Genomic DNA, 19,898 nt, shown 5'->3' on the forward strand with positions numbered 1-19,898 from the left:
AATCCCGGGCCTGTGCTTTATCCACTGCGCCACCTAGCCGCCCCCCGAATTTTGCTAACTCTTAAGGGAGGTGGTAATGCTCCTACTTTTAATGCATGTTGTTCAGACAGGAGCTTATGTAAAGTTAGGCAGTTTCTTTACTAGAGTTCATGGTAAATATGTTTTTAATATGGAATTAATCCAAAACTCTCTTAGCTATCCATTTTAGTATTTTTCACATGTCCTTTAAATGAGGTAGAGAATAGACCTGGCTTTTCTTGACACAACATTGGCCTTTTTTCAAATGTAGATTTCCTTTGTGTTCATAAAATAAATGATCTTGCTGAGGAAGGCTGGAAAATAGGAGGTGAAATCTAAACTGATAACCCTGCTGACGAAAAGGCAGTAATGTGATATGATTATATGGAATCATGGTATTAGAAAAGAACTTTAGTAATAATCTAGAACTTTTAGACAGGAAATAATATTTACATGCATTATCTCACTTGATGCTCACAAGTTTATGAGGTTATAGAATATGCATGTTATTTAGCCCACTTACAGATAAGAAACAGGCCTGCAGAGATTGGTCTGGGATGAGACTTTCAACCCAGGAGCTAATACTGACTCAGCTCAAGGCTGTGGTTGGTAGCACGTGGCATTTTAGTTCAATAAAGAACATAATTAACAGCTATTGGATCATTTATCACATTGCCCAAAAAAAAGTCCACCAGTAAGACCAAACACAAGAGATAATGTGGTGAAAGAAATTTTACCCCATATATAATTTGCCACTAAATACCATTTCATGAATTATTTCAATATAGAGTGCATCTACCCTCCACAGACCACTAAGGTAGGGATTAGAGAGCAATGTTAAAGTAAAATCAGGTTTTCAAGTTTATAATCTAGTTAGGCAGTAACAGATACAATTATATGATGGATGTCTTAGAAAGGCAGAAACAAAGTTTTAAATGAGGTTTGAGGGAGATGGTTCTCACACAGGATGATTTCCTCTGAAGGAGTTAGCAGATAGGCTTCTTCTGTTTGAGCTTCAGTTCAGTCACCCTATAAGTAGACTATTATGCTTGTTCACAGGGTTGTTGTGGGGAAAGTGCTGTGTGAATCTTAAAGCACAACATATGTGGGCTGTTACTCTATAAATGTGATTTAAAGTAAGCTAGCTAAAGAAATGCCTTTAGCGTGGGGATGAAGTATTCACTGGAATAGTGTTCATTCATGTTTTGTTTTATGCATCAGATTATGTATTGGCATTCTTTCAGGTGTCCATTTGCGAAAGCAGCATTCCTACATTGAGCAGGGCAAGAAATGTCGTTATTGTGATGCTGTATTTCACGAGCGGTATGCCCTTATTCAGCATCAAAAATCCCACAAAAATGAGAAGCGTTTCAAGTGTGACCAGTGCGACTATGCATGCAGACAGGTACTCTTTGAAGGGATTCCCAGGAGCGTGAGAAAGCACTTAATGCCTCCTCTTGCTCATGTGTACATAGTGGTACTATTTGTATTCCATGAGAGAGGAGGTAAGCTATATCAAAATGCAGTCTTTGACCACTTTAAAGGGCTGCTTAAGCAATTTATGTGCAAACAAGTAGAGAATTGGGGAAAGAATGTTTAGGAATGGGGAGGGAACGGGTTCTAGAGGATGATGTTTAAAGAAGTAGAAAAGGGGATCGGAGTTTTGGGGGAAATGGAAAATTGGAATGTTGTGTGATGGAGGAAAACTTACTTGAATCATATTAGAACTTTGTATTACTCACATGACAGCTGTGCAGTATAAAGAACCTTTAACTCTGTCCTTGGGAGCTTTTGAATTAATCAGTTTTGAAAACTGAAGAGCATACCTAAAAACCATTGCCTTTATTTCCTCAACAAATGCTAACTAAAAGTGCTCGGTTGGTGTCAAGACTTAAATTAGAGAGGTCTGTCAGGTACCTTAATGTAGTAGCAGACAGTGCTTTCTGAGTCCATTTTCTTATGTTCTCAGGAACGGCACATGATAATGCACAAACGAACGCATACTGGAGAGAAGCCCTACGCCTGCAGTCACTGCGACAAGACCTTCCGACAGAAACAGCTTCTGGATATGCATTTCAAACGCTATCATGACCCCAACTTTGTCCCTGCTGCTTTTGTCTGTTCTAAGTGTGGTAAAACATTTACACGCCGGGTAAGTGCTGAGTTTTCTTTTTCTGATGCATTTTCTCATCCTTACTTCATATAAATAGACTCTACCTTTTGGATCAGTTGGATTTATTTAGGACTTGTGTGCCTGTATCCTTAATATAAAATGCCTAAAGTTCTTATTATAAATAACCCAAGCCAGTGTTTCTATAGCCCTACTTTCCTTTTAGCCAAACCCACCCTATGAGGTAGGCAATCCTAGTGTTATTTTCATTTTACAGATTAGATTTAGTGTTAGGGGTTTCATCCAGGGTGTCCTTGTACGAGTTGTTTTCCTCTTTTTTATGACTATAAAGAGACTGTTCTACCTCTTTGCATTTTGTTTTAAAAGGGTGAAGATCTTGCTTTGTGGCCTATGGCATTAGTCAAATGCTTGGTTTTTTTCTTCCTTTGGTTTAGAACACAATGGCAAGGCATGCTGACAATTGTACTGGTCTAGATGGTATAGATGGAGAAAATGGAAGTGAAAGCAAGAAAGGCAAACGTGGGAGGAAAAGAAAGATGCGCTCTAAAAAAGAGGAGTCCTCTGACAGTGGTAAGAGCTTGGCCTACTCCTGTCTCAACATAAGTCAGCCTCCAGCCTCCTCTCCCCCACATTGAGTATTTGATGCAACCTGGTGCTGGCTATGTTATCAGTTATGTCCATACTAAGAATAGCAACTTTATCACAGTGTTGTGTATGAAGTTTTCACATTGGTCTAAGAAAATCTCCACTATACCATGTTAATTATATGTGTAATGCCCGGGTTACATGAAAGCTAGATGAGTATTTTATCTATAGCATTTTAAGGTACAGAGGGGTGTTGGGGTTTTTGTTTTATTTATTTTTGTTTGTTTGTTTGTGGGGGTTTTTTGTTTTGCAGGGCAATGAGGGTTACATGGCTTACCCAGGGTCACACGGTTAGTAAGTGGCAAGTGTCTGAGGCTGGATTTAAACTCGGGTCCTCCTGACTCCAGGGCCAGTACTTTTTCCACTGTGCCACCTAGCTGCCCCAGGTTTGAATTTGTTTTTAAAGAAATTGTGGGGGGCAGCTAGGTGGCACAGTGGAAAAAGTACTGGCCCTGGAGTCAGGAGGACCCGAGTTTAAATCCAGCCTCAGACACTTGCCACTTACTAACCGTGTGACCCTGGGTAAGCCATGTAACCCCCATTGCCCAGCCTCCCCCTGCAAAAAATTAAAGAAATTGTGTGGGGAAATTCAAACTGTCCGTGTGAATTGTCCCATCTAAGCAACAGTGGTCCTTTGATCCAAGAGAGTGGCACCATTGTCTTCTCTTGCTGGTGCCCATCTTACCTCCTGTAGCTGTTCAGAAAGCCATCTACCTGTCCACCATTATCTATAGCACAAAGGGTTGAGGTAGCTATTCTCTAAGGTCCCTTCCAGCTCTCTAATTCTGTGAGATTGGTTAAGTCCGGGACCCAGTGGTACTTGTATGCTTTTCTGAGTTTGGGCCGTCTGGCGTGGCCAAACTTGAGTGACAGAAGTAAGATAAATTTGCTGGGCTCAGGTACAAGTGAGTACAAACGATGGCGTCAGCAAAGATGCAGTAAGAGTTGAGTACATGGATACAGCCCACAGGATTTTTCCAGTAGCGGGAAGATAATTCGTATAAATATTTTTCTGTTTCTCGCCTTCCAACCCCCTCCCCCCCATCTCTAAACCACCATTTTGCAAGAAGAAAATGCTGAACCAGACTTGGATGACAATGAGGATGAGGAGGAAACTGCCGTTGAAATTGAAGCCGAACCAGAAGTTCAGCCTGTGACTCCAGCCCCGCCACCGGCCAAAAAGCGAAGAGGAAGGCCGCCGGGCAAGGCCAGCCAGCCCAAGCAAGCCCAGCGTGAGTTATGGCGCCTGACTCAGCCCAGGCACACAGACTGGCCTCTACCCGGATGTGGCAGCAGTAGTTTGGGGGCTTGTTTTGCTTTTTTAAATCATTTACCATAAAAATGATGTGCCCACTTTAAGCAGCTTTTAATCCCATGCTCCTGCTGTAAAGAACAGTTTGTGCTATTACACAGGGTGGGAGTTAAGTTGAGACAAGTCAGACCATGTTGCCGCTCTTCAGAGGGTCTTACAAGAGATTAATGGTAAAATGTTGGAGTGGTGGGCAGGAGGACACCTGCTCTTGACTTTACATGTAGGATTCAAGCTAGTAGAAGGCGGTGTAGGTTCTAAGTCTGTCGTTTAGGTAACTGTGTATGTGTACATGTACACACATGCAGTCTTTGGGAACAATCATACGTGCAAAATTGACCTAAGAACTACTTAAGTCAGAGAAGTTGTTACAGCCATTGATTTGAAGACACGGGAAATAAACAGCCCTTTCCTCCTCCCTCCACCCCCTTGTTTTTCTTCTGGTATTTCTGAAATTTTCTTTAGGGGACCCATTGTGCTTTCAAATGGTTTCAGGGGTAATACCTTGATTCACATTCATAAAAGTATGCAGCACATGGCATGATAGCGGACACAGATCAGGCCTCCTTCAGCCTTTTCCATCATTTTCATTTCTCCAGCCTCTTGATAGCTCCGTTTCTTATATACCACATGGATCCATTTTTCATGGAAATAGAGCATAATTTGTCGTTTAGGTCACTTCCTTTACCACCTCCTTAGCCTCATCTTCTGTATACGAGAATGTTCTCTCTGCACCTGTATGTGCAGACTCTGAATTGGAAGGCATTTAGCCTAGACGTGGACCTGTCATCATCTTAGACTGTCTGTTGTCTCTACGTTGGGATTATCTAGCCTATACTTGACCATTTCCAGTTGAGAGGGGATGTGCTGCCCGTCTAAGCAGCCCATTCATTCCACTTTGAGATAACCCTCATTGTTTGGGAGTTTTCCTTCATGTCTTGCATGGTGGTGGTGGTGGTGGTGGTGAAGTATGTGGTTAGTTGTAAAATTAACCTATCTCTCCCTATAAAGTATGAATAAAAGCCTGAGCTTTGGGGAGGGTTGGTCTTAATTCTGAGAGGGATGTAGCAGCTGCTCTGTATAGCATAGAAAGCCAGGAAACAGATTTTCAGTCCTGCCTCAGTAGGTGGAATTTTCTTTCAAATGGCTTCACCTCCATTGCCAGCTATGAAACAGATTAACATTCAGAAAAAGTGTTTGTGGGAGGTTGTCAGCATTTTACTTTTCCTGATCTCTCCCCCTTCCTCCCCTCCCCCCCCATTGCCTACTGTCCTCTCTCCCTATTGATCTTGTACTTAAATATTTTGTATTTCTTTGTATTTGTTCCTTTATCAAGGCAGCTGTGGCATATAGTAAATAGACAGCTGGCCTCAGAGCCCAGAAGCCTTGGCTTTTCAGGTCTCACCTTTGACATGAATTGGCTTTTGGGTCACTGTTAAATAGAACTGGGTACTCAGTCTCTGCTAGCTGAATACTGGAAGAAGTCCATGTGGAACCTTTTTACTTAATTAAGGCACATTCTGTGTGTTCTCTCTACATCCACATTTATTTAGAATTAACATGGTTTTAACTGGTCCAGAGCCCCTCTGGGCATTGTGGTCTTGTATTGGCTCTTTCCCATGTCTCTTCTGCACCATGCTATCCGGGCATTTCTCTCTCTCTCCCCCCACCCCCCTTTCTTTTATTTATTTATTTTTTTGGTGAGGCAATTGGGGTTAAGTGACTTGCCCAAGGTCACATGGCTAGTAAGTGTCTGAGGCTGGAATTGAACTCAAGTCCTCCTGAATCCAGGGCCAGTGCTTTATCTATCCACTGTGCCACCTAGCTGCCCCTATCCGGTCATTTCTACTCCATCGTTGAGGCATCCTAACCAGGGACCTCAATATTGAGATATAAAGGCCTTGGAAACTGCCATATAAGAATCTCTTGGAGCTGATGAAACTGGGGCTATTTAGCTGGAAGAGGCTTGGGTGGGAACATAAGTCCTCTTGATGTATTTGAAGGACTCTTGTATATAGGGCTGTTCTGCTTGGCCTCACAGAACAGAATGGGGGTCAGGTGTAGACTCAGTGTAAAACAAAACAAAACTTTTTGCACAGTCAGACCCATCCTAAAGCATAAAGGAGCTGCCTCCTGAAGCAGGGAGGGCCCCCTCACTTTTTGCTTTTTTATTTGGGGATACAGTTTATAGGAGAGGTCAGTTGAGATCACTTTGGAAGTCTCTTCCCATTCTGTGATTCTACTTAACAAGAGAAAGGAATGGAATGTTTTCTTTAGGGGATTTTAACATTTTTTTGTGTGTGTGTTTTTCTTCTCGGTTTCCCCATTAGCTACAGCAATCATTCAGGTTGAAGACCAGAACACTGGTGCAATTGAAAACATTATAGTGGAAGTCAAAAAAGAGCCTGATGCAGAAACAGTAGAAGGTGAAGAAGAGGAGCCCCAGTCAGCTGTGGTGGAAGCTCCCAATGGCGACCTCACTCCAGAGATGATTCTGAGCATGATGGACCGGTGATGGAGGAAAGCTCTGCCGACGGGACTGGCCTGGGCTGTGTTTAAACGGCTCAATCTTATTTTTTCTTTTTCTTTTGTTTTCTTGGCTTTGGGAAATGCATCATTTGAGACCATTTTACCAAACATACTGGGAACTTAAACTTCAAAGATTATGGTAGAAAATGTGATTTAACTAGAACTTGCTGTTTTGATGTTAGCGTTGCAGATCATGGAACGTTAGAATACACACTGAGTCCTTGAGGGGGTTGACGATGAAATTTGAGATCAACATTGCAGTGATGGTCCGAGGACCATGTTTACATGTAACCAGTTTTGATAGATGGAAATGGAAATATTGAAGCCCTTCACTGAAGCCCTTATGGTAAACCACTCCGGAATTGCCACCAAGGTTTCCCAAAGTTCTACGTCCCCTTCCTAGAAGAGTTTTTAATTGTAAATGCAGACTTGGGAGGGTCCTAGACTTTTAAACCATTTTTATTTTTGCTTTTCCCTGACTCCCTATGGCTTGGAGTTAGCTGCACACCAGTAATATGGCATGCTATGATTGATTTCTGTCCTGAACACTTTGCTGCTTTTAAAAGCAAAGCATCTGTTATGGTCAAGCTTGTAAATACCTGGTTTTTGGTTTTTGTTTTTGTTTTGTTTTTTTTTTTTTACATTTTAATCTTTTACATTAATTAAGAGGTTGGAAAGAAGTGCAGTTTAAGAAGCCCGGCATTTTAATTAATTTACAAATTAAGTTACAACAGACTCAATAGTATGTAAATGTTGGAAAAAAATTAATGGATCACAATCACGTAGAAGGTACCCAGACTATTGCTTGCTGAATAATGGGAGTCCTCGTGGAACATTTTTTATTCCGAGCACATGGAACTGGCATTTGAACCTTGTATAATTAACTCTGTTATGATTTCACATCTACGTTTTCTTTGCTCCGTTTTATAGCTGTATTTTTGTGTTTTACAAGTCCTCTGTTAAGGCAAAAACAGCGGTTTTAAGTGGGTCATGGTAGCCCTTGGAAAACCTGGGCCAGGAAATTTCGCTAGGTCAGTAATTTAAATTTTGGATCTTAAAAAGAAACAATAATGTGAAACAAACACAACTTTCAAAACAAATGATGCTTGTATATGGACTGTCATGTTAAAAAATGTAAGCTTTTTATAGAGTCTTGCTGATTTCAAACAAATTTTTCTTCTATGTATCGCTTTTAAAAAAGGCTATGGTATAGCTCTCAGACTCTAGGTTGATGCATTTTTGTACTTCGCTGTACTGTGTGATATTTTTCATTCTTTTAGAAGGCCAACATGAGAACTGTAATAAAATATGTAATGGGGGTTTGAAAGCTGGGGAGGTGAATTATACTGCTGTACAGCTAATAAATAATAATGGATTAACATGGGCTCTAGACAGCTAGTTTCGTTTGAACTGGGTAAGAACTCAGTTCCTGGCTTGATAGGGCTTTGTCATCCCCAGACTCATTTCAAGCTGTTCTCCAGCTGCCACAGGCAAAGCTGCCAGACTTTTGTTTTCTTCTCTGCCCTCAGATGGCATGCCGTGTTCCTGGGAAGTCGGGGCCTGCTCCAGCATATGGAAAAGAGCCCACAAAACGACTTGGATTTTGAGGGACACACTGCATGCTGAATTGCTGTGAAGTTTGCTGGGGCAGAAGAAAGAATGTGTTCATGTCAGTGAATTAGATCCAGGTCTGCAGTGCCGAATCCCAAGAAGCATTTCTGTCGATGACCATGACAGCTCTTGTTCTCTCTTTGTTCCCAACACCCCCTCTTTCAGAGGAGTCACAAAACTTGGGATGAAAGAGCCCATACGCAGTTAACAATCCAAGCCACCAAATTATAGGAATCTTGAAAATCAAGCAAGAATCAGGAATGTAAGAGACCAGAAAGTAAAGGTAGTCCTAACACAGTCAGGCACTGGTGAGGAAGTGGAGTGGCCCAATTAGAAAGTCCTTTGCTATCTGGTGAGAAGTCTCAGGCTAGTTCCATGTCCTTCTGCCATTGGCTCAAGCACTTTGTGCTAGCTGTCTTGTCAAGGCTATCTCCACTGAGCAGCAGCAGCAGCAGCCACCTTTCTGTGAGAGAACTTTGAATAGTTAACTAATGTCTTTGCCTTTGTTGTTCTTCTGAATTAGACCTCTATCTAATGCAACAGGGAGGATTCCTCTTTTCCTTGTGTCTGCTTTTCAAACTTCGATATCATTAATACCTTGTTCAAAATCTTTGAAAGTCATCACTAAGCCAAGCAGAGCATGCAAGCACCTCCATTCTTCTTAGCTGTAGATGACTTGTATATTCTGTAAACATTTCTCTTTGACTCATCCTATTGTCTTATGCCTAGCAATGAGGTGCTGTGAACTTGAATGTGACTTTAATCTGAGCACACTCTAGTGGGGGAAATGTCTGTTGTTCTTTGATACATCAGGCGTTTGAGGAAGGAAATGAGGACTTTGGGCACCACTTCCAGTTCCCTTCCTGGGATCCGTTGTCACCCTCATGTTTTCCGTATTGTGTGGTGTTTAACATTTCCCAAGCGCCCACAGTGTACCCAGATCTGTACAGAACATGGGGAAAGACAGTCTCTGCTTTTAAAAAGCTCACATCACTTCTCCCTCCCACTTAGTCTCTTTATTTTTCCCTGAATGTACTTGTCATTTTTAGAAGTTTAATCCCGTGTTTCAAACTTCTAGCTCCTCAGTAGTTTTGATCTCATCAGCCTAATTAGTCCTTAAATGCAGTTCCTCAGTCTTGCTGCAAAGATTCACTCAAAGAGCAAAGTCATCTGCATTGCTTAACCTTATTCCTCCCTTGCCTGTGGTTTTCATATTCCTAAAGGGTCAAGAGGCCTGCTGTCAGGCTTAACTTGAAAAATGGTTAGGAGCTTGTCGGGTAGTACTCCGATCCAAAGTCATCCTCTTGTTCAGCACCCAAGCTTCACCACTAGAGATTCTGCTCATGACTGTGGTTGGGCCTGCTCATGCTTTATCAGCCTTTCTGTGGCTGTCCCTCGTTGGCATGAAGATAAATTCCTTGTATATTTTCATTTTTTCCCCTGCCTGGCAGTCAGACTAACTCCATGTAGGTCATTTGTTATCTCTTGACATTAGTGCTTTTCCCTTCAAATCTCTGCTGTGACTTTTTCAGTCTAAGCACAAAGGCACTTAATGTGAGGCTCCCTTACCTTTGAGTCTCACCACTGAGGTTATTTCTTTTCGATTTGGAGTATTTTATTGATTCTAATGGGTTAGGTCCCAACGGAAAGAAACTGGCTTCTGTTCTCAGAAGAGCTGGGGAATCTTCGTTAACACTTTGTTGGGGAACCCACGAGTGGCCCGAGGCTCCAGTTAAATAGGGTCATGTCCCAGCAGGGCTAGGCCTGGGACCTAGGTCCATTGTTTTTCCACTATATCAACTTCTTTCTCTGATGTGTCAGTTTTCCTGTGTACAAAATGACTAGCTACTAGCTCCTTTTCTTTCTTGGCCTTAACTACTAGGAGAAATTGAAGTGCTTCCTTTGCTTGTTGAACTTGTGAGTCTGTACTGCTATCTCTACCCTACTGGCTGCATTTCTTGTGTTTTGTAAAACAGTGGTCTATATAATACTTTTTTTTTTTAGTGAGGCAGTTGAGGTTAAGTGATTTGCCTAGGTTCACACAGCTAGTGTTAAGTGTCTGAGGCCGTATTTGAACTCAGGTACTCCTGACTCCAGGGCTGGTGCTCTATCCACTGTGCCACCTAGCTGCCCCTATTATAATACTTTTGACTGTACTCTGGAACAATCAAGTTTTTCCTTCCCATATGACTCACAAGGTTGACCTTTGTTTTGTAGCTAGGTATGTTTTATTTCCAGAGCCTCCTGGGCTCACAGATCCCCACTCTTACCAGAGCACTTCTGTCTCAATAACCTGGTCTCCCCTCTAAAGCTGACATATTTCAGTACAGCCATGAAGTTTCTTCTGCTCCCGGCCTGTCCTCTCTCTCAGCAGTAGCGGTGTCTGGGGGAGGGAGGGGGGAGGGTGGCATTGAACTGAGCTGTCCCTATCACTAAGTTATCATCTCTTCTAACTCACCTTCATCCCTTCCTGAGGGTGTAGGTGGCAAGTGAACTCTGACCTATTAGAAAAATCATGCAAAAAGATACAAAATAGTGAATATTTTTCATCTCGTTTTTCCCCTTTGCTATTTACATCAGTGGGAGGGAATGGATCACTAAGCCCTAGTTCCCTCCATTAATATCTTAAATTTATTCATCTTTATTTTCAGCAAAAAAAAAAAGAGGTTCCTTCACATTTTTCTACTCCTTTAAGACCAGAGAAAAGAAATATAGAAGAAAAAAATTGCATTAATCCTTGCATCTCTGGTCAACCAGCCTTAGCTGAAGTATCTTCAGTGAATAGGAGCTCACCATTCAGCAAGAAAACTACTGCTGGACAGAGCTCATTGTTAGAAAGTTTATTTCTTATGGTGAATTAAGAACTCTTCCTCTTCATGTAACTTGCACCTATTGATCCTGTCCTGTCCTCCAGAACTAATACACAAGAAGTGTGTTCTTGAATAACTGTAGCCTAGGCTCTAGGATGGACACATCTTCCTAAAAATGCTTGTCTTCTCTGGCTCACTGTTCTTATGATCTTTTTTTTTTTTTAAGTGAGGCAATTGGGGTTAAGTGACTTGCCCAGGGTCACACAGCTAGTAAGTGTTAAGTGTCTGAGGCCTGATTTGAACTCAGGTACTCCTGACTCCAGGGCCGGTGCTCTATCCACTGCGCCACCTAGCTGCCCCTCATGATCTTTTTAGGATGGCGAAATTGTATCAGACTTTAGATCACCTTATTTTTTCAAGGAGGGAAGTTAAGGCACAAAATGTAACTTGCCCATTATGGGACTAGAACCCAGGACTCATTCCTGTCACCACAGTGTAATGCAATGGAAAGTACATTGCTACCTGTGATGTTGGTATAGCAAAAATGATTTATTTGCAAGTGAAGAGTCAGCAGGACACACAGGGAAAAGATTAAGCTAGAATCAGCAAGAGACGATCCAATTTCTAAGCATTACCTTGTGGAAGCAGCTCTAAAGTAGCTTTGGTAGACATCTCACCTAATTACCAAACTTCTTAAATGGATACTAAATTTTTTCCCCTCTGCTGAAGTATTTGCCTTTTAACCCTCTCATCTTCATTCTCAGGGGCTTGTGATCCCTGTTTGTAAACTTTTAACTATTCTATCTGAGTAATTAATAAAATGTTTCCTCTCACAACCACTTGTGGGCAGCTAAGTGGCACAGTAGAGTGCTGGGCCTGGAGTCAGGAAGACTCATTTTCCTGAGTTCAATCCTGCCTCAGACACTTAACTAGCTGTGTGATCCTGGGCAAGTCACTTCCCCTGTTTGCCTCAGTTTCCTCATCTTTCAAATAAGCTGGAGAAGAAAATGGCAAACCACTCCAGTATCTTTGCCAAGAAAACCCCAAATGGGGTCACAGAGTCAAGACACAACTAAACAAAACCACAGCTACTTTTTAGGTATCCTGGGGTCTTATCACCATTTTACAGATAAGAAAAACAGGCTTAGTAGTTTTTTACTTGCCTCTGATCCATGCAACTAACAATTCGCTTTGGAACCTATGGTACATGTCTGTGCTTCCCCATTTTAGAAGTGTCTCAATGTTTGCTCCTGCCTTAGATCATCTAATTCCACCCTTTCCTTGATAACTTGGCCATATTGTGGTGGCTTGTTAGTAGCAACACTGAGCCTAGAACCCAGGTCTTATTTCCACGACAGTGATGCCCCCATTAATCTGTTCTCTTATTCTGTATCCATTTTATCCCCTCTCAACCTCAGATAAAATTTTTAAAGTTTGTCACTGCCCTGCTTAAAAAATACTGCCTTTGTTTGTCACTAGGATCAATCTCACCTTCATGGTCCTCTGATCTGTACTCTGCCCATTTACTTGTTTGAGTCATCCAACCATTTTCACCTTGAAATTTGTGCAGGCTGCTGCCTCAGCCTCTTGTCCTGTCTTCTCTCCTTCTGTCCAGCTTTGATGTGCTCTTTAAGGCCCTAGTTAAGTCTTCTTTGGGTACCTCTTTGCCACTTGGCAAGCTGGCCTTACATCCACATAATGGGCATAAATGCAGCTCTGTAGTGTGGTGGAAAGAGTACCAGATATGTCATTCAAAAATCAGGTTCAAAAACTACTTTCCCGCTTAATTGTCCTAGCTAGCCTGGGACACTGCTTACTTCTCAGAAAGACCTGAATTTCCTCTTACGTCAAACAAGAGAGGGGGTTAGACCAGCTGAGTGCCTTCTGACTCTAAATCCTGTGATTAGAGCAACATTTTGAAGCTCTCTTTCCCGGAAATGTTGTGCCCTCTTCCCCTCTCCCTGCTCCCCCTTGGGCTTCCCAAGTTGCCTGCAATTGCAAAATAAGTTATTTCCAGTTAAAGTGGAGAAATTTAAAGTACTGTCATCCATCAACTTTGTGACCCACTCACAATCAAATTCTTACCTGTTCCAGAGCAGGGAAGACCCCAGAGGTCTGAGGCACAATAATGGTAAGTTTTGATTGAGAGAAAGGTGTGGTAGGCCCAGGATCTCTGAGTAGCCAGAGCAGATTGGAAGGGAGGAGTGTGAGTCAAAGAGAAACATGGTCCTCCTTCCTTTTCCTATATGTAGCTGGCCCTGGCAGCCTTAGATCACTCAGTCTCGACATAAGCTGCCAGTTCTGCAATGTATGTGCTCTCCTTGTTTAAAGTATGTCTTTGCTCAAAGAGGTCAAACCCACAAGTATTGATTACCTACTTTCATTTGTAAGTGGTCAGTCATTGTGAGCCCTGGAAGACTGAACATTACAGGACAAGCCCAACACTAAGTGCTTTTGACCCCAAAAGGCTTTGGCCCTATGGCGGATAGATGCACTTGGCCACCAAGGACAAACAGATGAACCTCACCTCCCCCGGGTCAAGGCCAAGAATCCCACTTCTATCTGCTAGGGCTGGTGCTAGATCCTGGGACTCTTCCCTCAATGGATTTGCTATTCACTTTGAAGTGCAGGTCTGACCACATCCCTGCCCTCAAATTCTGCAGACTTCCATTACTAATATCAAATCTAAACTTAAAGTCCTTCACAATCTGACTCTAACAAACGATCCCTGCCTAGTTAGTCATTTCTCCGTGTGTCCCATGGTCTGTCCTTTATCCTCATGCCCAGAATGCACTCCTCAACTAATGTGTCTTAGGACCCTGCAGCTACCTAGAGGAATCCTTTCCTGATTATCCCCATCTTAGTTAGTGCCTTTCCACCCAAGAGTATCATAATTATATATTCTGTTTATACTTGTATTTGTACTTTCTATTTTGCCCCCAGTGAAATGTAAGTTCTTTGTAGGCAGGGATTCCCGTCTTTGTTGACCCCATTGCTCACACAGCACTTTTTACATAGTAGGAACTCTCACCCATAAGCTACTTGTTTTGAGAGAGTGAAATGACTGCCAAGATCCAGGCACCGGAATAATGAAGTCACTTCAGCTGGAGGAGAGGCAGTAGATGAATCATTTAGACTCCACTCCTTCCCAGCAGTCATCCTGAGTTCCTTACTCTCTCTCACCCCCCATATCCAAGCTGTTGGTACAGCCTTCACATCCTTCCTGGTATACTCCCCCTTCTCTTCTCTGACCCTGCCACCACACTGGTGCGGGTCCTCATCACCTCACGCCTGGATAATTGCCAAAGCCAGCTGGTGGCTTTTGGTGCCTGCCCCGAGTTTCTTCCCCAGACTGGTCCATCCTCTATTAAGCCGCTAAAGTGATTTCCTAAAATGCACCACCCACCCCTCCCTCCCACTTAATACTCTAGTGGCTCCCTGTCTCATCCAGGATGAAATACAGAATGTTCCGTTTGGCATTCAAAGGTCTTTCTAACCTAGCCCCCTCTTAGCTTTCCAGACGTCTTACACCTCCCTACCAGTCATGTACTCCTCAATCCTGGGACACCAGCCTCCTGGCAGTTCCACAAACAAGACACTCCATCTCTCACCTCTGGGCATTTTCTGAGTGTTCCCCATGCTTAGAATGTTCTTCCTCCTTAAATCCACCTACTGCCTTCTCTAGCTTCCTTTAAGTCCCAACTCTAAAATCTTATCTCTAGGAAGCCTTTCCCAACCCTCTTGATTCTAGTGCCTTCCCTTTGCTAATGATTTCCTATTTATCCTGTATATAGCTTGTTTGTATATATTTGTTTGCATTTTATTTCCCCCTTTAGACTGTAAGCTCCTGGGGGGCAGGGATTGTCTCACCTCCTTTTGTATCCCCAGTGCTCAGCACTGTGCTTAATAAATGTTTGTTGATTGATTATTTGGAAGAGATTGCATATGAATTGGGCATTGAAGGAAGGAAAGAAAGGACTTCAACCAATGGAGATGGCCAGAGGCCATTCCACCCACGGAACAGTGAGCAGAAAACAGGTGATGCAGAGTTGTGAGTCAGGAATTCAATCCTAGAAACACTGAAGTGCTCAATGAGGCAGAAATGCTGGAGGAAAATGATAGTCGTGCCCTCCAGGAGCATAACTGAGAAGTGATGGTGTCTGCAAAGTGCTTTACAAAGTGTGCCATACTTTTGTTTCCGCCTCATATAACACTGAGGTAGGTACTGCACTGGTGTGTGGATTAATTAGAACAAAGTAAAATCATTAAGTTTATTACCTTCTATAATAAACCTTACAAATTTTACATCTTTTAAAAAAATATATGCAATCTGTCACTTGTTTTACACTACAGTTATCCCTTCCATATGACACTCCCCATCCAAGGCCAGCAGAAGATAACAGAAAAAGCCTAGAGACTCAGAAATGCATAAAATTTATGTATAGCATTGTATAATATCAACATATTTTATCTTTTAATACCATAATCACACTTCTCTGGTACGTGGGGAGGGCCAAAAATTTTTACACAGATTTTCCAGATTGTGGAAGTGCTTCACCCTTAACCCCCTCAATATGGAAGGGATAACTATTTGGCACTGAGTTCATAAGATTTTGTTTGTTTTTGTGGGGCAATGAGGGTTAAGTGACTTGTCCAGGGTCACACAGCTAGCAAGTGTCAAGTGTCTGCGGTCGGATTTGAACACAGGTCCCTCTTGGCTGCTGCTTTATCCACTGCGCCACCTAGCTGTCCCTGAGTTCATAAGATTTTGTTTGGGGGTTTTTTTGGGTTTTTTTTTTTTTTTTTGCGAGGCAATTGGGGCTAAGTGACTTGCCCAGGCTCACACAGCTAGTAAGTGTCAAGTGTCTAAGGCCGGATTTGAACTCAGGTACTCCTGAATCCAGGCCCGATGCTCTCTATCCACTGCACCACCTAGCTGCCCCAGTTCATAAGATTTTTTTTTTTTTTTGCATTTCATAAGATTTTGATGCATATTCTTTGATTCTTCATAAGGAAACCACATTTACCATGTTGGATATTGTATACCTTTGAACGTTTTTTTTTTTCCAAATCTAGCCTTGATCATCGCCCATAGGTTTTCAGTGAAGTCTGTTGGTTTCTCAAGCCATTGAAGCATGTTTAGTGTCATGTTTTGGAAAAATTTATTTCCTCAATGGAAATAAGACTTCTAAGCTTACTGGAAGTTTAAAAAAAACCCCACAAAACTTTTTTCTTACTTCCCTGATTTCCTTCAACTCTTTGCTAAAATTCCCTCCTGCATATATCCCCTCAATGTGCACTCATCAGTACTTACCAAATGTGGTTATTTTTGTAAAAGCTCTCTTTACATCCAATTCAGTTTTCTGGATATATACATACATATGTATATATATGTATATGTTATTAAATATACATGTATATATACGTATATCTTGTTTGCATGTTTCACATGTTGTCTCACCACAATTAGATTGTGAGCTCCTTGAGGGCAAGGACTGTTTTTGCCTTTATATCCCCAGTGCTTAGCATAGAGCCTATCACATAATAGACACTTAATAAACACTTGTTGCTTAATAGGTTCCCCTGGACTAATTCTGTGATTTTGGTATAGCCTTGAATGAAAAAAAAATTTTTTTCCCCAATTTTCAGTACTCCAGTCTTTATATTGTCTTGCCCGTGACAAGTATTTTTTTCCTCATAGGTTAGTTTTTTGTATTTTTGTTTTTAATGGGCCTTTTCACTTTTACATCAACTTAAGTCTATGTTGCAATAACTCCACCAGCTGCCAGATCCCTCTAAAGGTCTTTGTTTCCTGAGGGTTACTTTGGAGTATTTTGAAGCAATAGCTTGTCAGTTCTTGGCATCTTTTTTTTGTTGTTGTTCATCTTTGACCACACTCTCTTTTGCACTTTGATAAAATCGTTCCAATCACTGTGGGCCTGAATGATCCTTGAATGTCTTGACTTCATTCCAGCTAGTTAATAAAGATGTCAGACAAGGCCCAGTTGATACCTGTTGCATGCCTGTGACTAGGTCAGAGACTTAGCAGCCTGATATTTTTGCCCTTTTTGTAAATCTTCTACCTCTGTGAAAATCTTCCTAAATAGATAAAGTTGAGTTAATTTTGGTAATAAAATTTCATAATTTCAATAGAAGGAAAAAAAAAAGGAAACTCTTGACTTTATCACACCAATAGACACTGAGGTGTGCTCTTTAAAAGCTATGACTTTTGTATGTTTCTTTGAAGTAATGTCCTTTTTTTTAAAACCATGGAATTAAAGGCATAACAAAAGAGCAGTAAAAAGTGTGTAATGCTAACCCGCATTCAGCTGACATACCACTAAGGAAAGGGGAAAATCATATTAATCCAGTTTCTTCTGGTCAAGGTCAGAGCTCATCCTAAGTAATCCTCATTATTGAGGAAATTGGCAAAATGACTTGCCCAGTTTCCAGCAACTAGAGTCAAAGTTGGAAATCAACCCTAAGGATTTCTAATTCCAAGTCTAGCACTCTCCAGTACAACATACTACAATCTCTTTAGGGCTATGGAAAAGGGAGGTAGTGTAATTATATAGTAGGTGTGCAAACTCAAGGCTGACTATGACCAAGGTCAAGGAGAGAACACAGACTCTAGGTGCTGGAGGAAAATTTGAGGGACAAGGGAATACTAGGTATCAAGAAATGTTTTGTAAAGGTGCTAGCATCTCAACTGAATGGAGAAGGATTTTAGGAGGCAAAGCTGAATTATTTTCTAAGTATGAGGGACAGACCTGTATGCTTACCACAGAAGCATGAGAAAGTCAACTCTATCTGAGGCACAGTGAATAGAGGGTTGAACAAATAGAATCAGGAAGACCTGACTTCAAATCTGGCCTCAGATGCTTACTAGCTGTGTGACCTTGAGCAAGTCACTTAACCTCTAACATTTTTTTTTTTTAAACACTTGGCACATAGTTGGTACCCTATAAATATTTATTCCCTTTCTTCCCCCAAGGTCCTGGAGATACAAAGTCAAAACTTAAAACAAACAGAACTCAAGGAGTTTACATTTTTTCTTTTTTTCTTTCTTTTTTTTTTTTTTTGCGAGGCAATGGGGGTTAAGTGACTCATCCAGGGTCACACAGCTAGGTCCTCCTGAATCCAGGGCCGGTGCTTTATCCACTGCGCCACCTAGCTGCCCCATCAAGGAGTTTACAGTATATAAAATGAAGCCAGAAAAGTCTGTTACGGGATTGTGGGGAGTGAGGAGGAGGGAAGAGAGTTGATTAGAACCAGATCTCAGAGAAACTTTAGTTCCAGACTAAGGAGTTTGTATTTCATCCTAAAGGCTATAGGTAGTCCCTCAAGTTTTAGAACAAGGGCATTGACATGGGCAGATCTGTGCCTTAGGAAAATTATTTTTGGCATCAGCATAAAGGATAAACTGAAAGTGGGAGAGACTGAATGCAGGAGTAGTCACCTGAAATTAATGGATTAAAAGATAAACTATTGGGGCAGCTAGGTGGCGCAGTGGATAAAGCACTGGCCTTGGATTCAGGAGTACCTGAGTTCAAATCCAGCCTCAGACACTTGACACTTAACTAGCTGTGTGACCCTGGGAAAGTCACTTAACCCCCATTGCCCTGCAAAAAAATTAAAAAAAAAAAAAAGATAAACTATTGGGGGACAGCTAGGTGGCGCAGTGGATAAAGCACTGGCCTTGGATTCAGGAGTACCTGAGTTCAAATCCAGCCTCAGACACTTGACACAACTAGCTGTGTGACCCTGGGAAAGTCACTTAACCCCCATTGCCCTGCAAAAAAATTAAAAAAAAAAAAAGATAAACTATTGGGGGACAGCTAGGTGGCGCAGTGGATAAAGCACTGGCCATAGATTCAGGAGGACCTGAGTTCAAATCGGCCTTAGACACTTAACACTTACTAGCTGTGTGACCCTGGGCAAGTCACTTAACCCCCAATTGCTTCACCCCCCCCAAAAAAGATAAACTATTGGAAAAAAAGCAGTGTAAAAAAAAAAAAAAGAACGTTGAAAAGGTAAATTGGAGCCAGATCATAGGAGCCTTGAATGTCAATATCATGAGCTTCTATTTACTTGGTAGGGACTGGGGAAGCCACTAGGAAACTTCCTCAACCAACTGTGACAGATAGATTGGAGAAAGGACAGACTGGCAACAGGAAGACCAATTAGGGTATTAAAATAGCCCTGGGGAGATGAGACATTGTCCTGAACTGGGGTGGTATTTGTTGGGAGTGGAGTGGAGGAAATGGAGGTGAGAGATACCAGAGATGAAAAATGATCCAGTCCCTAAATGAGAGGGAGACCCCATGGGGGGCTGCAGGGAGGAGTTGCTGCTCTTGATCTGTGTAGCTAAGGATAAACTCAGCATTCCAGCTCAGCTCAAACCCTCCACTATCCCTCAGGCTCCGGCCAATCCACACACCTCTTCATCCTCTGTTCCCTTATGCAGAGGAGGAGAAGGATGCAGCCAACCCAAAGAGGCTTTGGAAGCTGGAACCAGGTTGATCAATGGGTGGACAGCTCCCTCTGGTGTTCCCAATGAGAACTGCAGCTCTGGGGAGGCAAAGGGGTGTTGAGGAAGGACAGGAATGTTTTAGAAACACCCCAACCTTTTGGGGGTATTCTCAAGAGGAGAATCATGCGGCTTCCCAAAGAGGGATGATCCTGACCTGGTCAGGTATCTCTATGGTGGGAGCCACTAGAGGTTATGACACCAGTGGTCAGATCGTGCTGGCCCCTGGTGACTTGGACTCCCCTGACCCAAATTTAGAGCTGAAAAGGACCTATGGATTACCTGATCCATGGGGTTCTTAACCCTTCTGGGGGG

At 42.2% G+C, this 19,898-nt stretch overlaps 1 protein-coding gene across 6 annotated transcripts in view; it reads left to right on the plus strand.

Moving 5' to 3' along the window:
* CTCF (CCCTC-binding factor) overlaps positions 1–8,016 on the plus strand; it is a 50,882-nt gene extending 42,866 nt beyond the window's left edge. For 5 of the 6 annotated variants that reach the window (XM_043984024.1, XM_043984019.1, XM_043984021.1 and 2 more), the window contains 5 exons: positions 1,263–1,423; positions 1,988–2,170; positions 2,584–2,719; positions 3,862–4,026; positions 6,434–8,016. In XM_043984024.1, coding sequence (XP_043839959.1) covers positions 1,263–1,423; positions 1,988–2,170; positions 2,584–2,719; positions 3,862–4,026; positions 6,434–6,618 — 830 coding nt within the window. In that variant the 3' untranslated portion in view covers positions 6,619–8,016. The remainder of the gene's footprint in view (positions 1–1,262; positions 1,424–1,987; positions 2,171–2,583; positions 2,720–3,861; positions 4,027–6,433) is intronic. The other variant, XM_043984025.1, reaches the window with a different exon arrangement.
* Positions 8,017–19,898: the final 11,882 nt, after the last annotated feature.

Source organism: Dromiciops gliroides, chromosome 2, assembly GCF_019393635.1.
Source record: "Dromiciops gliroides isolate mDroGli1 chromosome 2, mDroGli1.pri, whole genome shotgun sequence".
In the NCBI taxonomy this organism is placed as follows: domain Eukaryota; kingdom Metazoa; phylum Chordata; class Mammalia; order Microbiotheria; family Microbiotheriidae; genus Dromiciops; species Dromiciops gliroides.